Source organism: Tinamus guttatus, unplaced genomic scaffold (genome assembly GCF_059628265.1).
Source record: "Tinamus guttatus ecotype Peru unplaced genomic scaffold, ASM5962826v1 Tinamus_guttatus_pri_ptg000674l, whole genome shotgun sequence".
In the NCBI taxonomy this organism is placed as follows: Eukaryota; Metazoa; Chordata; class Aves; order Tinamiformes; family Tinamidae; genus Tinamus; species Tinamus guttatus.
Window position 1 is genome coordinate 3867015 of NW_028289208.1, and position 14239 is coordinate 3881253.

Below are 14239 nucleotides of genomic sequence, written 5' to 3' on the forward strand. Positions count from 1 at the left end.
TGTTCATCTGACAGTCAAAATGCTTGTGGCAATACAATTTAGAAACAACCCCCTGTAGCAGCTTTGGCTCCATGTGTTGGCTCCATCTTTCCACAAGGATTAGAACAGGCCATAGTACCAATATCAGTTGAAAAGGTTGTGCTATTCATCAGAAACACAACTTTTCCCCTTCCTAAAGATGGTATTTACTCCCTTACACTTAGAATCACAACTTATTTACCTGTATTTTTAACCATTTCCTCCTACCACAGACCAAAAAAAAAACTACACGTGTGATTAACTTTTCAGTGGTAGAGGCAGAAAGATGTTTCTTGGAAGGGTTAGCAAGTTTATCAACAATATTTTGGTGTAAAACTTAAGTTCTCCTGATTTACTTTTCCCAGGCACAAGCAACATCAGAGGTGCAAAATAACGTTCACAGACTGCTCATCTTTTTTGGTTAAAGATAACATTAAAATGTGCATCAGCTATTTGTGTATTCTCTCAAATACATTCCACTCCGCATGATTCCACTTTGGGGAAAACCAAACCAAACCAACCAACCGGAGACACCCCACCTTTATCTGGTGAAAAAGAAACTCAAGATATTTACAATATTGAAAGAATTCTTTAATTCTTTCAGGCTTCCAAGACAAGGCAGCTGCTTTATAAAAGATTTTCTGAACACGCTTTCAATTCCTGCAGCAAGCAGGATTACCAAAAACTCATGCAATTATCCCTTTTTGTACACCTGACAGACCACAATTCATTACAAATATTTAAAGGTTTTAAACCCCTTGAACCATAAAACTGCAATTTAAGGAGGGTAGCCACAGGAGTTATCACAAATTCTCAGTACCTCATATCCAATTGCTTTTTAAGTGCTAGATTCCCCCTTTTGGAGTCACTCAGAAAGCATCTGTGGGGACAGCCAGCACGGGTTTTCAGTAGTTCCTACTGTACCAGCATAAAGGTTTTGAAAAATGTCTGTTAAACATCAACAAGGCAGCCATTCCCTGGTACTTACACCTGCAAAAGCCACAAAGTGCTTTAAGCAGCTGGCAGGGGGATGGCAATTTGGGCTCTATTAGAGCACTAGGCTTCAGCAGGCAGCCTGGCACAAGGTTCAGGAACAGGACCAAACCAAAAGTTGGAGTCGGCCACTTTTAAGGAAGTAACTCAAGTTTCAGCGTTTGCCCTTCTGGCCGCTGGGAAGGGAAAGAAAAACCCTCACATTTCTCCAGCAGTTCTTCCTCAGACTGAAATAAACAGTGAGGCAATCACAGCGACTCCACCTCCCAGAAAAATCAAGTTTTAGGTACTGGAACTCTGAGCTAGGCTACTGCCAAAATACAGTGTCTGATGTGAATGAGACCCTCATCACAACTCCACGATTCCCTGTGGCCGCCACTCACACCGACAGCCTGCCCTTCATTAGTGTCACTCCTTTCTCCTAAAGGAAGCAACTCTACATGCTTTAATTGCACAGAGCCACTGCAAACATTCCCACTTTTGAACCGTAACGTCTGGCAGTGCCACAAAAGAATCCAAGTTAAACTCTAAGTGGGATTTTCTTTTCCAAGGAAGCAGAACTCAAGTGCCTGGGCATATACTGAAACTGAAGCACAGGACACAACAGTCCAGGGAAGGAGCTTCCTATTTATGTTCTAAGTACAGTGTTTGCATCATACGTGCCCTCCTTGATGGTAAAGGGCTTGGGAGCGCTCACAAGAACACAACTAGTAACATCTCAGGGTGTCAAACAGCACGACCAACTTACAATGGGATATGACATTACAGTCATTAAAGACGCACTGCCAGAAAAAGTGGAAGTGAACAGATATCACTCTGGCCATTGAATGCAAAGTTAAACTTCCATTTCTATGGCATCAATTAAGAAAGTTATGACTGCTATGCAAAGCAAACTGTATTTTTAGACACATACAGTCTTGGTGCGAATGAAACTTGCTCTACCACCTTCAAGAATTCAGGAGACTCAGTCCATGTGCAGACTCGCCATCCTTATAGGTTGAGGAAATTCAAGCCTCAATCAGTAATAAAAAAGAAAAACAAACAAAAAGTCCTAAATTTAATAATCCGATCAGATTTTTTCAGATATAGCTATTGGCCACAAGACCACTGTCTATTGTGCACTACAGCTGATTTTAAAGAGAAAATATTTACTGAAATCTGCAGTATTACCTAGCCCGAACACTTTTCAAGGAAAAGGGACCATCCATATAACACTTAGCAGGGTAGAAGTCTCAGCAGGTTCTCTAACACTGTGGAGCTCTGTTGGCCTATGAAGACATAAATACAATTGTAGGCGAGAATCCAAAAGCACGAAATGGCCATGAAACCAGTAGTCAGATGTAGCAAAAACACTTCAGTGTTGATTCCGCACAAACCTGCAGGCCCATCGAGTTCAAACACTCACTCCATAATGCTCGGCTGCCCACAACACTACTGATCACTAGGAGCAACTAAGTCCTGCTACAGAGGATAGTATGAACAAACTGAAGTCCTCCACACACCCCCAGAAACAGGCTTAGCAATCACTTAAAGGTTCTTTTAATCAGCCTTCAGTTTGTTAATATTTTGCAAAGCTAAATAATCAATTCTGTTGGGTTTCAAGCGCTGTACAGATTTAAGGCCATGTGTATTCCATGTGGAGGGTAAAATAGCTCGAGTAACAGGAACAGCAACAGGCTCACTAGTACGGTTTTAAATTCCTGGCCCCAACCATCTCCTAAAAAGTACTAAAAGCAACATCACTAAGCCTGCTCTTTGAAGTCTCTTACCCATTTTTTTCAAATCAAAAATAAATAAATAAATAAAATAAAGAGCCACACTCCCCTCAGAAGACCCATGCTGGAAGTGTTAGAAGTTACCAGGTACCTGCATACAGTTCCACTCAACTGGACATCACTGATTGAACAGGATAACTTTAGTTTACAGTTAATAGTTGAACTAAGCACACTCGTTTATGCTAAGGACAGTTAAGTTTTAGCTTTGGGAACCCCTCAAACGCACCAGGCACACAGCATGACACAGCGCCTTTAGGCATCTTCACATCTCAACAAGGAGACTCTGCAGGAAACAGAAACCCAGGGGCCTGTCACATTCCACTTTTCCTCCAGTTCGACACTGCAGCTTAAAGTTCCCATTTTAGATGGGCTAAGGATCCATTCTCAGGGGCAGCAGACTTGTCCCAAGCAAAAAGTGTTTTAGGACAGTTAAATGTTATAAAAAGAAGGAAAGGAGAACTGCCATATTCATAATAGTAGCCAGAGCTATAAAACAAGACAGCTGGGTAGAGCAGTAGAGCCTCAGTAGCATTTATTACTGGGTCACAAGGCTTCACTATTCACTTTTGCTCACTAATACCTGTCCAGTGTCCATTCCACTTTATTCAGTGTTGCCTTCAATACCAAGAGTAGCCATTTTGGCATCCATTAACAAAGGAAAAAAAGAAGTATTAAATATTAAAATCATCTAGGAACACTAAGCTGCAATAGGCTCTTCTCCAAAGATGGGAGATCAGGAGATAGCAAGTTTACTAAGAGTTGGGTTCAGGGATACCAGGACAACAGGAACACCAGTTAAAAGCACACTTCAGAGCATTGGGACAGAGGAATCACGGAACTACGGCAGGGACAAACCCATCTATGTGTTAGCAACTCACTTTATTTCCTGTTTACAAGACAGTTACCTCATCTGGGTTAGCCCTGCCTGGAGTTTTGGTCAACGGCAATGCAGTTACCTTAGAAACAGGAAGCATTTAAGCTACATGCATTGAGAATGACTTGCTGGATGTCATACCTCTTTTGTTACCTGTCTTTGGAGGAAAAACAAAAGAAATACGGGGAGCCAACGTTGTATATCCTTCTAAAAAGTCAGGCTTGGAAAAACACAATGTCTAAACCTGTGACACAGCGAGCGACTAAGTGTCCCTGCTTGTGTTTATTATATTTATACACAAAAGTTTGTTACCCTCTTTCTGCTGCAAATAGAGACCAAACAGAATAGTTTGTAGTTGGCTGAAACTAAATAGTGACAGGCCACTAACCTCAACTCAGCGTAACAAACTTATGAAAAAGGCTATATACACCTCAGAGCAATAAAACTATCACCAAGGAGTTATTCCTAACAAAGCAGTGTCTCTACAGGCAGCCAACTGTTGATCCTGCTAGTCCTGAAGCCAGCGCAGGCTCCTGCGCAGGGCGCCCCTGCTCCAGGCCAGCACTGGGTGCGTTCCCCGCGTGGAGCCGGGCTGGGCCACGGGATCTCCCCGTTTACGCGTTACTTTCTTCCCCGTTTACCCCCACCAACACGGGTCTCCGAGGGAGGCCCGCGGCCGGGCGCCCGCGCGCGCTCTCCGCAGGCTTCGCCCTTCGCAACGCGCCCTGCCCGCGCGGAGCGGAGCGGGGAGCGCCGCGGCGGCCTCCAGCGAGGCGGCGGCGCCCGCGCGGGCCGCGCTCCTCCCCGCGCCGGGCGGCCCGTCCCGGCCTCAGCCCTCGCGGCTCCCGGCGCGGCGCTCGGCAAAGCCCTCTGGAGCCCGCCCGGTTCCTCCGTCCCGCCGCGGCCCCGCGCGGGGTCCGGAAACGGCGGCCCCCGCGGGCTCCCCCTGCCGGCACCGCCGCTCCCGGGGCCCGGGCCCACGGCCTGCGCCGCCACACGCCGCCCGGCCCCGCACGGAGTCGCCGCCGCCCCGCTCCTCTGCGGAGGCCGCTCTGCTCCTACACTCCCCCCGCGGCTGCCGCCCCCCGGGCTGCGGCGGGTGGCGCTCACCTCGCACGGCGGGTGCGGGGGCCGCTCGCGCTCGCCGCCACCGCCGCTCTCGCTACAAAATGGCGGACGGGGTCGCGCGCTCACGTCGCGGCCTTTCCCCTCCCCCGCCCCCTCGCGGCACGCCGGGGGGGGGGAGGAGGTGCGCGGAGGGCGGGGCAGCCGCCGCGCGCCCGCCCCCTGCCCGGCGGCGCCACCAATGGGGAGGAGGCGCCGCTCCGGGTCTGGCCAATGGGCGCGCCGCGGCCACTCGGGGCCGCCCGCTCGCCCTCCGCGCTCCCCCCGCCCCGCGCGGAGCCAGCGTCGCGCGATGATTGGCCGCGAGGAGGCGGGGCCCTTGCCGGGGTCTCGGCCAATCAGAGCCGGAAGATGCCTCTGTCGAAGCATGCGCACAAGTTGCCAATCAGCGCCGGCGGACGAGGCGAGGGATGGCGGGCGCAGCCAATGAGCGCGAGGCGCTCTGCCGGGGGCGGGGCAGGAAGGGGAAGTGGAGCGCCGAAGGGCGCGCGGCGTTGTGGGGGGGGGGGGGAGCACCGCCCCCCGCCCGAGCGTCGGCGACCCCGGAAGGGCCCACGCGGCTGCGCGGGGGGAGCTGCGTCCCCCCACTCGAGCACGCACAGTGGTACGGCCCGAGCGCGGCCTCCCCCCATGCACAGCGCGGTGGGACCGCCCATTACCGCGCGGCAACAGGCACTGCCCCCCGCGGTGCGGTGGTATCGCCCGCACTGCCCCCCCACAGCGAGGTGGTGTCGCCCGCACTGTCCCCCCCGCAGCGAGGCGGTATCGCCCCCAATACCCCCCGCAGTGAGGTGGTATCGCCCTGTATTGCCCCCCGCGGTGAGGTGGTATCGCCCGCACTGCCCCCCGCGGTGCGGTGGTATCGCCCCCAGTGCTCCCCCCGCCCCGCAGTGAGGCGGTATCGCCCCCAATACCCCCCGCAGTGAGGTGGTATCGCCCTGTATTGCCCCCCGCGGTGAGGTGGTATCGCCCGCACTGCCCCCCCGCAGCCAGGCGGTGTCCCCGCACTGTCCCCCACGCAGTGTCCCCCGCGCTGCCCCTCGCCCTGGGCAGGCCGTGCCGCAGCCCCGCGCGCTCCAGCGTCCCCCCGTGCAGCGCTGCCCCCCGCGCCAAGGGCACAGCCGCCCCCTGGACACGGCAGCAGCTGCCCCACGCTGCACCCCGGGCCACGCAGCGCCACCGGCTGCGGCCCGCCTGGGCCTGGCGGCCATTTCGCACGGCCGGCCCCGCGGCCCTGCCTGGCGCCGCTCCGTTTGCACCCTCAGCACCATTAACCCCACGTCCCCGCCTCCCCCCACACGGCGACGGCACCTCCCTGGCCCCTTGGTCATCCAGGGCTGGGGGGACACGCCACGCTTCGTGATGGCCCCCAAATGACAGCCCACATCCCCGGGGAGCCGCGCGCGGGTCCCCTGCCCCTTGCCCGGCCCAACGACTCCACGGGCTCCTGAGGCAGGAGGTGACCTGGTGCCAGCCGGGCTCCCTGTGCGGGACCTGCCGTCCTCCGGGGCACTGGGATCCCCTCGCCCGCTCCGGCCTTGCGGCTGCTCCCTGCAACGGGGCTTGGGCCTGCGCGGCCTGGGCGCTGACGCCTCCCACGCTGCCTCCCGCAGCCCTTTCCAAAAACTGGGAAACAAGAGGCCGTGACGTCCGCGGCAGCTCCCAGGCCTGGGAATGGGGGAACAGACAGTTTCCCCTGCCGAGGCCGCAGGGGCCGGGCCCCAGTGCGATGGCTCCCGTGTGGAGCTGGGCTCCCTGCAGCGCTGCGGGTGTCCCCAGAACCAGCAGAAGGAGCAGCCCCCTTGCAGTGTCCTCCCAGGGTGATGCCCGGCCATGGTCTCCTCATGGTGCTCCCCATGCCCGGAGCTCCCGCTGCACCAAAGCACAGAGAGGCCGCGCTGGCATCTGGGGACGTAGCCTCCACCCAAAGCCCTGTCCGGAAGCATCTCCTTACCCCAACAGGGCACTCTCACTGTTACCCCACGGACACGCAGAAACCACAGCGCGCTCACCCAGCGTACGCACCACAACGTCACTTTTATTAAGTCAAGGTCTTCCATTTTTGCACGTAGAAAATAGATAAAAAGTCGTCATTTTGTAAACAGTCACGGGAGCAGTAAGGCAAGCAGAGAAACAGCCACGTCGCCTTATTACCAGGGCAGCGAGCACCCCTGTGACTGCCCCGTGTCTACATAGGGTGCCCAAAGACACGGGGCACCCGTGATGGACGCAGCTCCGCTACCCCCACTTCGAACCGGGCAGGCCAGAGGGTGCCGGCAAAGGCGGGGGAGAAAATCAAGCAGCATCTCTGGCCAGCTGCCCTCCCGGGAGAGGCCCGGGACAGGAGCGCCACGGCCTCGCCGAGCCGCCGCGGTTTGGACCAGGCCAGCCCCGGAAAGCGCCCGGCCCTGCTCCTTGCTCTCCCTCCCACTGGCAGCCCAGGCTGTTGTCACTGCAAACCCAGCGGAGACATGGCTTTTCTGCGGCTTTTCCGAGGCGGGAGGATCCGCGCTGCCCGGGGCGCTCCCGCTCCTGCGCGGGGCACAGCTGGACTCTGTTTCAATAAATCACCCATTAACCCAGGCCAACGGCTCCGTCCCCCTTGTGCTTTTGCCTGGGAAAAGCAAGCCATGTTTGCTCACGGACACCCCGTCCCCAAGCCCAGCGGGGCCTCGGGGGAGCCTGGCACGCTCGGAACGCTGCCCGGCTCCCACGCGGGCACCGCGGGCAGAGATCTGGGGAGCAGGGGCAAAAAAACACAGCAGGAAACACATCGGTCCCGATCGCCTTCCCACCACGACAGGCCGGGCCAGGGGCCACGTCTGCCGAGGGCACCGGACCCCTGTCAAGGACACGGCAACATGTACACAGAAATCCCTCCCTCCCCCAGGGGTTTAGAGGCCAAACAAAAACGAGGAAGCTCCAAGACCCGGCAGGAGCGCTTCTCTGTGGCGGTTTCACTGCCCAGCCCAGAGCAAGTGCTCCCGAACAGAAGTGAAACTGCCCGAAAGGCCAAGGGGGAACAGCCCGGAGCGCCACGGAGCGCTAACGGGGTCGGAGCGCGGCAAGGAGCTTCTGCAGCGCCTGCAGGTCCCGGCACCGCGTCCCGCGTCCTGCGCCAGGGCCTGGCCGTGCAAACACGGTGCCCGTGGGCCGCCGGCCGCGGCGCTTCCTGCAGCAACGCGCGTCGGGCTCGATGCAGAATTCCCACTTGGGTAGCAGAAGGCGCAGCCCTGGGGCCGGTGTCACTCCGCAGCGCCGAGCTGGAGCAGGACATTGGCGAGACGAGTCACGGGGACACCACATCCAAACCGAACTGCGGTGCGGGAGAGGACTGCAGGGATGTCACCGTGTCTAAGCTACGGGGCTGCAGGACCGGCTGCGCTGAGCACAGGGAAACCCTCTTGCTTTACAGCTTCCTCAGGCCAGCCAGGGCCCAGAGCTCTTTGCTTTCCACGAAAAAAGAGATTTCCACTCTCCTGCCCGCAGTGCCGTCCTCACCGACGGCAAGGCAAAGCGTGGACAGGAGGTCCCTTTACAGAAGACACGCCATCTCCCTCCGAGCCTGCTGCAGAAACAGTGTCAACTCCAGGTGCCGGGGAGGAGATGTCCCGAGCCCTTCCCGCCCGGAGCATGAGGGGACGCGGCCGGTGTCGGCACGGGGCGAGCGGGGTCTGCGCCGCGCCGGTGCCCACGGTGCCTCCCTGCAGCGACGCTCTGCTTCTACCAGGGAGCTGGGGCCAAAAAGCCAAGCCTGACCTGGCGTGCTAAGACAGTGAGATACAAGTCCCTGCAGGGCTTTTTCAGAGAAGCCCCAAATTAAAACATTCCAGTTATATATTCCCAATATACCTTTCCCCACCCCCCCCCCACCCCTCCAGTCCGATGGGAAATCTACTTCCCCTCAGCAGCAGCACGGAGCAGCCTGGAGAAGGAGTCAGGCCGTGAGATCCACGAAGACGGCGTTGGCCGTGGTCTGTCCAAAGATGAAGGCTCCCAGCGTGACCATGAACACCCCGTAGCTGACCAGGGCCCACCAGCTGCGGACGCACAAGCGCAGTCAGAGGGGACCCACACGCCGCTGCCGTCGAGGAAAGCGGGGAGCAGAGCTGCCCTTACCTGACCGCTCGAGTTTCCTGGATCTCGGAGAGTTTGGCTTGAATCAGGCAAAGCCCTGGCAGGGAGGGGAGGCAAATTAGAGCCAGGTGAGCACCGTGAGCACCAGGCGGCCAAGCAGCTGCTCGTCCAGAGCGACGAGCGCTGCTCTGCAGAAGCAGCAGGGATGTGTCCTCTCCTATTTCTCCCTGGCTTCTTCCAGACAGGTAGATGGATCCCAGAGTAATCCCAGTCCCTCCCAGCCCACTTTGGAGAGAAGCAAAGCACCTTGCCAGGAGATGGGAGGGATTTCCCCTTCAGTCCTCATCCCACCTCTCCCACATTCCCAGTTATGGAGCAGAGAGCCCAAGGAGAAGAGCTGGGTTGCCAACTGGCCCCACTTTCACTATTTGCAAAAGGGCTCTTGGTTCCTGTGCTCCCATCCTGACCCCTCTTTGCCTGAGACACAAGGACGAGAGCCCTCCACAGGCCACCAAGCGTCCTAGGAAGACAGGGCCATACCTGGGAAGACGAAGATGAAGCAGGCGGCCAAGCCCCCAATAACCGAGATGACTTTGCCAATGTCAGGGATGAACAGAGCCAGGAGGAGAGTCAGGAGGAACCAAGTGACAGTCTGGAGCAGGCGCCGGCGCCGCTCCCGCACCACGTCCTCCTCCACCGTCACCCCGGTGTAGCGGAGCCAAAGACCTTCCAGGACAGCCCTGTGGGCACAAACCCGAGCGAGGAGGGTCCTGGCAATGTCCCCGCGGCCGCCAGCCCCGGCCACCCCCGCCCCTCACCGGCCGCAGAAGTGCAGGATGGGGTAGGACGTCAGCACGCACAGGATGATGAAGGCCCGGGCAAGGGCCACGGGGATGTCGTTGGAGGGGTAGGAGAGCAGCACGTCTTGGTCCACGCTAGTGCCAAAAGTCAGGAAGCCGCAGACGCCTGCCAGGGAAGGGAGCAGTCAGCAGGGGACAGGGAAAGCTTGTGTCTGAGTGACAAGATCCAGAGGGATGTGACATGCGGGGGTGTGCACAGCGGTCAGGGCAGCCCTCCCCTCCTCCCTCACTCGCGCTGCTGCCCAGGGCACCTCAGCTCGCCAGGGGCTCACAGCCCCTCCGGGGACAATGTCCATGTTGCACAGGCCACCGAGAGGTCCCCTCACTTACCAGTGCCCGTGTAGACAAAAAGAGCGATCACCATGGCCGCCGTCACCACCGCCCCCCAGGTCTTCACCTCCGGCTGCTTCATGCTGTTGAAGACGGGCACGCTGCTCACGTGGCACTGCCGGGGACACGGGGAGAGCACTGGGAACGCGGCGGGACGAGCGGCAGCTGCGCGGGAGGCCACGCGCTGCATGCGGCCGCCGCAAAGCGCTGCGGGGAGCGCGCGAGGCCCCGGGCTCGCGCTGGGGACACGAGCGGCCTGGATAAAACTGATTTCTCCCGATCCTACTTGCAGCCCATTACAGGGAGCTCAGCTGGCGCCCCAGGCCGCAGCCAGGGCACTGGAGGGTGGCCAGGACCCGCCGTGACCCGCCAGCTCCTTTGGGGACTAGAGCAGCCCCGTGCCCGGCAGCCGCGAGGCCGCAGCCTCACCTGGAATCCGAAGCAGATGGTGGGCATGGCGTTGAACACGGCCATCCACGTGGAGGGGCTGCCAGGAAAGAAATACCCACCGGTGAGAGCGTGCGGTGGGGACAGCCCCCCACGGCCTCAGGGGACCCGCAAGGGCCATGGGGCAGCGGGGCTGCTGCCCAGCCCGGCCTCCTCCTCGGATGCCACCAGCGGGACGACGCCGGGCAGAGAGCGGGTGCTCTCCCGGGCTCTGGCGCGCTCTGAAGACCAGGGCCTTTCGCTCAGATACACCCAGGCCTTCCCAGAAACCATCAGAGACGTCCAAGATTGAGGAATTACAGAAGTAGAAGAATGAGTTAAAACAAAAATAGGAGAGGAAGGGAGAGGAAGGGAGAGGAAGGGAGAGGAAGGGAGAGGAAGGGAGAGGAAGGGAGAGGAAGGGAGAGGAAGGGAGAGGAAGGGAGAGGAAGGGAGAGGAAGGGAGAGGAAGGGAGAGGAAGGGAGAGGAAGGGAGAGGAAGGGAGAGGAAGGGAGAGGAAGGGAGAGGAAGGGAGAGGAAGGGAGAGGAAGGGAGAGGAAGGGAGAGGAAGGGAGAGGGGAAAGAAAAGAAAGTCTAAAGAAAGAAAAATGACCTGTTGGGCAGTGCTGAAACCTGGTCTAAGTTTTATGGTGCCCTAAACGCCTGGGACAGCTGGGACTGCCCACACTGGCTCCAGAAACAGCCCCACACAGTGAAGGAAGGGTGAAGCCACTCACACTTTGCTGACAAAGAAAACCACCCAAATCCTCCCAAAAAGAGACCCAGAGCTCTCAGTTATGGGTAAGCAGAAACACCATGAAGGGACCTTTGGGTCCAGCTGTATTGGAGCTGAAATTCAACCAGCGCTCCACAAATAATTCATGGAGCTCTGGGGACACCTGGAAGGACAGGACCCCATGGGCAGGGGCACCATGCATGCCACTGCAGCAGCATCTCCAGAGAGCAGTGACTCCATTTCTGGGGTCCCTGGTGGTGGGGCCCCCTTGTCCTTCTAGCCCCTGGGGTCTCCTCGGGATCCCCGGCTCCTCAGCAGCCTGCAGGACACGCTTGCCGCGAGAGCAGGTGCCCTCATGCCTGCGCTCGTGCTGCAGCGCTGACAGCGGGAGAAGGGCACCAGGACACGGTGCCCCCCGCACCACCCACTCCGGCCAAGCTGCAGCCATGCAGCCTGGGGGAGGTCTTGGCAGGAACACGCAGCTTCGCTGGGAGCCGGGATGGGGCTTGGGAAGGAACCGTGTGTCACCCCTCGTTTCAGCAAGGCCCTGGGCTCTGCAGCACGCCGGGGTCACCAGCAGCACCTGGCACCTACCTGGTGGGGATCTCCACAGGCGCGAGCTCCTTGTCAGGCCAGATGTACTTGATGATGATGACGGCAGTGACGTACCAGGTGCCGACCACGCTCAGAGAGCTGCGGGAGGGGACAGCGGCATGGCAGAGCCTCCCCAGGCTGCCGCAGAGGCTCCGCGCCCATCTCCACAGCCCTGGCCGGCTCCCGCGGCAGCCTGGACCACCGCGGTCCTTCCCACCAGGCCCATCTCGTGCCCTGCCCTCCCTCGCCTCCCCGAGACCGACTCCGAAGATGGTGCAGGAAGCAGCCGAGACCATGAGCGGGGAGGAGAAGCACATGCCCAGAGCCGCAGGGGCTGGTGGCAAAGCCAGGCGCAGAAAGGGGGTCTCCCCGGACCGTCAGGCGCTCCCGGCCCTGCGGCTCCGCTCACCTACCTGGCGTACTTCTGGAAGCCGATCTCCTTGGGGATGGAGAGCGGCAGGATGAGGAGGAGGGCGGTGACGCTGATGGTGAACTTGCGGTCCGTGTACCAGTGGCGGCTGCCGGCTCCCTCGGGCTCCGTCACCAGCGCGGCAATGACTGCGGGCAGAGCCGCGGCGTGAGGGCGCGCGGCAGGGACGCTCCCCGCGCCACGGGGCGCCCGCGGCGCTCTTACTCTTGTCCTCCTGGTCTCCGATGATGATGAGGAAAGCGATGCAGGTGCCGAAGGTGTAGACGGCGATAGCCACCTCGCACAGCACGCCGGGCACCTTCCCGCACACGGCCCACACCACCTCCTGGTAGGTGCGCTCGTTGCTGGCCTGCGAGCAGTATGCCAGGATGACCAGGCCTCCGATGATAAAGACCAGCATGCACTGGCGTGGGGAGGAAGCACGGAGGGGACACAGTGAGGGCACCACGTGCCACAGTCCCCAAAGCCAACCCAAACACAGCCCGGGCCTCTGCTGTCCCTCAGGGCACCTCACCCAACAGAGTCCCCCGCAGCTCCCACCCACGCACCCCTGTCGCGTGCCACGCAGGGCCCTCCCTCCCGCGCCTCTCACCATCTGCAGCGCGATGCCCGCGGCCACGCCGCCGGCCGTGTTGAAGGCGGCGGGGAAGTTGAGCAGGCCAGCGCCGAGGGCGGCGTTCACCACGATGAACACAGCGCCCAGGGCGGACGTGGCCCCCAGGCTGTCCCCCTGGCTCTCTCCGCTCTTGGGGACCGTCTCCACACTGGGGCTCTGCAGGAGCCTGGCCCGTTCCCCGGCATCGGCGCTCCACTCCCAGTCCCTGTAGTCGCTGTTGATGCTCCCGGTGCCCTGAGCCATCTTGGTCAGACGGCAGTATCCGCCCGGGTCACGGCAGCGCGCGCTGTCCTCGGTGTCCCACCTGCGTCCCAGCCCGGCTCAGCCGGCCGTCGCGAGCAGGGTCCCCGACAGCGCTGGCTCCATCAAGCAGCGGGGCAGCCAGCAGCCAGGCAGGGAGCGCAGCCACGCCGAAGATCCCGTCACTGCACCTGGAGGGGACACAAGAGGGACAAGAGCCAGTTAGGGAGGCAACGCAGGCATCAGACAGGGGCACACGTGAACCCTTCCCTGGCTCTCAGCGCACCTCGCACGCAGGCCCCGTAATTCCAGCCAGGGCACTATGGGGTGGAGGGGACAGCAGTGGCCGTGCACGCGCTGCCGGGTAAAGGTCAGCGGTGACAGGGAACACCGCGCTCCTAGGGAAAGCGGGACCGCGCCGAGCGCAGCCACCGGCAGCCGCGACGTCCCGGCCGTGTTTGCAGAAGGGGCCGCGGGGAGCGCCTGGCGCAGCCCTTGCACCAAATCCCACGAATCCCAGAGCCTCTCTAGGGGCAGGATGGGCTCCCGCAAACCCTCCCCAGCTCTGAGCGAGCATGGCCAGGCCTCGTGGGGACCTCCAAGCCACAGGAAATCCTTCTCCTTGCGCTCTTCCTGAGCAGGCAGCCTCTTGCTTCCCGGCTATGTATTCCCACGTTTTCGCAAGAGATCCTCTGCCGAGGTTTTTAGGAAAACGAGACCGCAGAGCCGGGCTAGGGGAGGCGGCGGCGGCTCTCACCGCAGGCAGCAACGCCCGGGGCCCGGCTGGAGCCGCCCCACGCGCGGGGTCCCCGGGCCCAGCCCGGCGCTCCCGCCTGGGCTCGTGGGGGTGGCCGAGGCTTCCCGCCGGGAAGGGCGCTGGAAGCGGCGCGGCCCGCAGCTGCCGGGGTCGGACGCCCGGGAAGCGATGGAAGCGATGACGGAAAGGACGCGGTTTTCCCTGCCTCGGGTTCGCTGCAGCCGGAGCCGCCCCGGCCCGCGCCGCCCCCCGCCCCCGCCGGGCCCGGCGCACTCACCGCGGCCCGGCCGGACCCGCCGCTGCGCTGCGGCCCGCGGCGCCGCCGCCCGGGCCTCGCGCTCACTCCGCCCCCGGCTCCGCCCGCCGGCGCGGCGCCCACGGCCGCGT

At 60.3% G+C, this 14239-nt stretch overlaps 1 protein-coding gene across 1 annotated transcript; it reads right to left on the reverse strand.

The window, feature by feature from the left end:
* Window positions 1-8646: 8646 nt before the first annotated feature.
* On the reverse strand, window positions 8647-13134 carry SLC38A7 (solute carrier family 38 member 7). The gene is made up of 10 exons (XM_088536475.1): window positions 12832-13134; window positions 12444-12642; window positions 12223-12367; window positions 11810-11908; window positions 10482-10539; window positions 10053-10167; window positions 9681-9828; window positions 9403-9602; window positions 8905-8959; window positions 8647-8825 (listed from the first exon to the last, which is right to left on the reverse strand). The coding sequence occupies exons 1-10, from the start codon at window positions 13096-13098 to the stop codon at window positions 8723-8725; spliced, it is 1389 nt and encodes a 462-aa protein (XP_088392601.1). The 5' UTR covers window positions 13099-13134; the 3' UTR covers window positions 8647-8722.
* Window positions 13135-14239: the final 1105 nt, after the last annotated feature.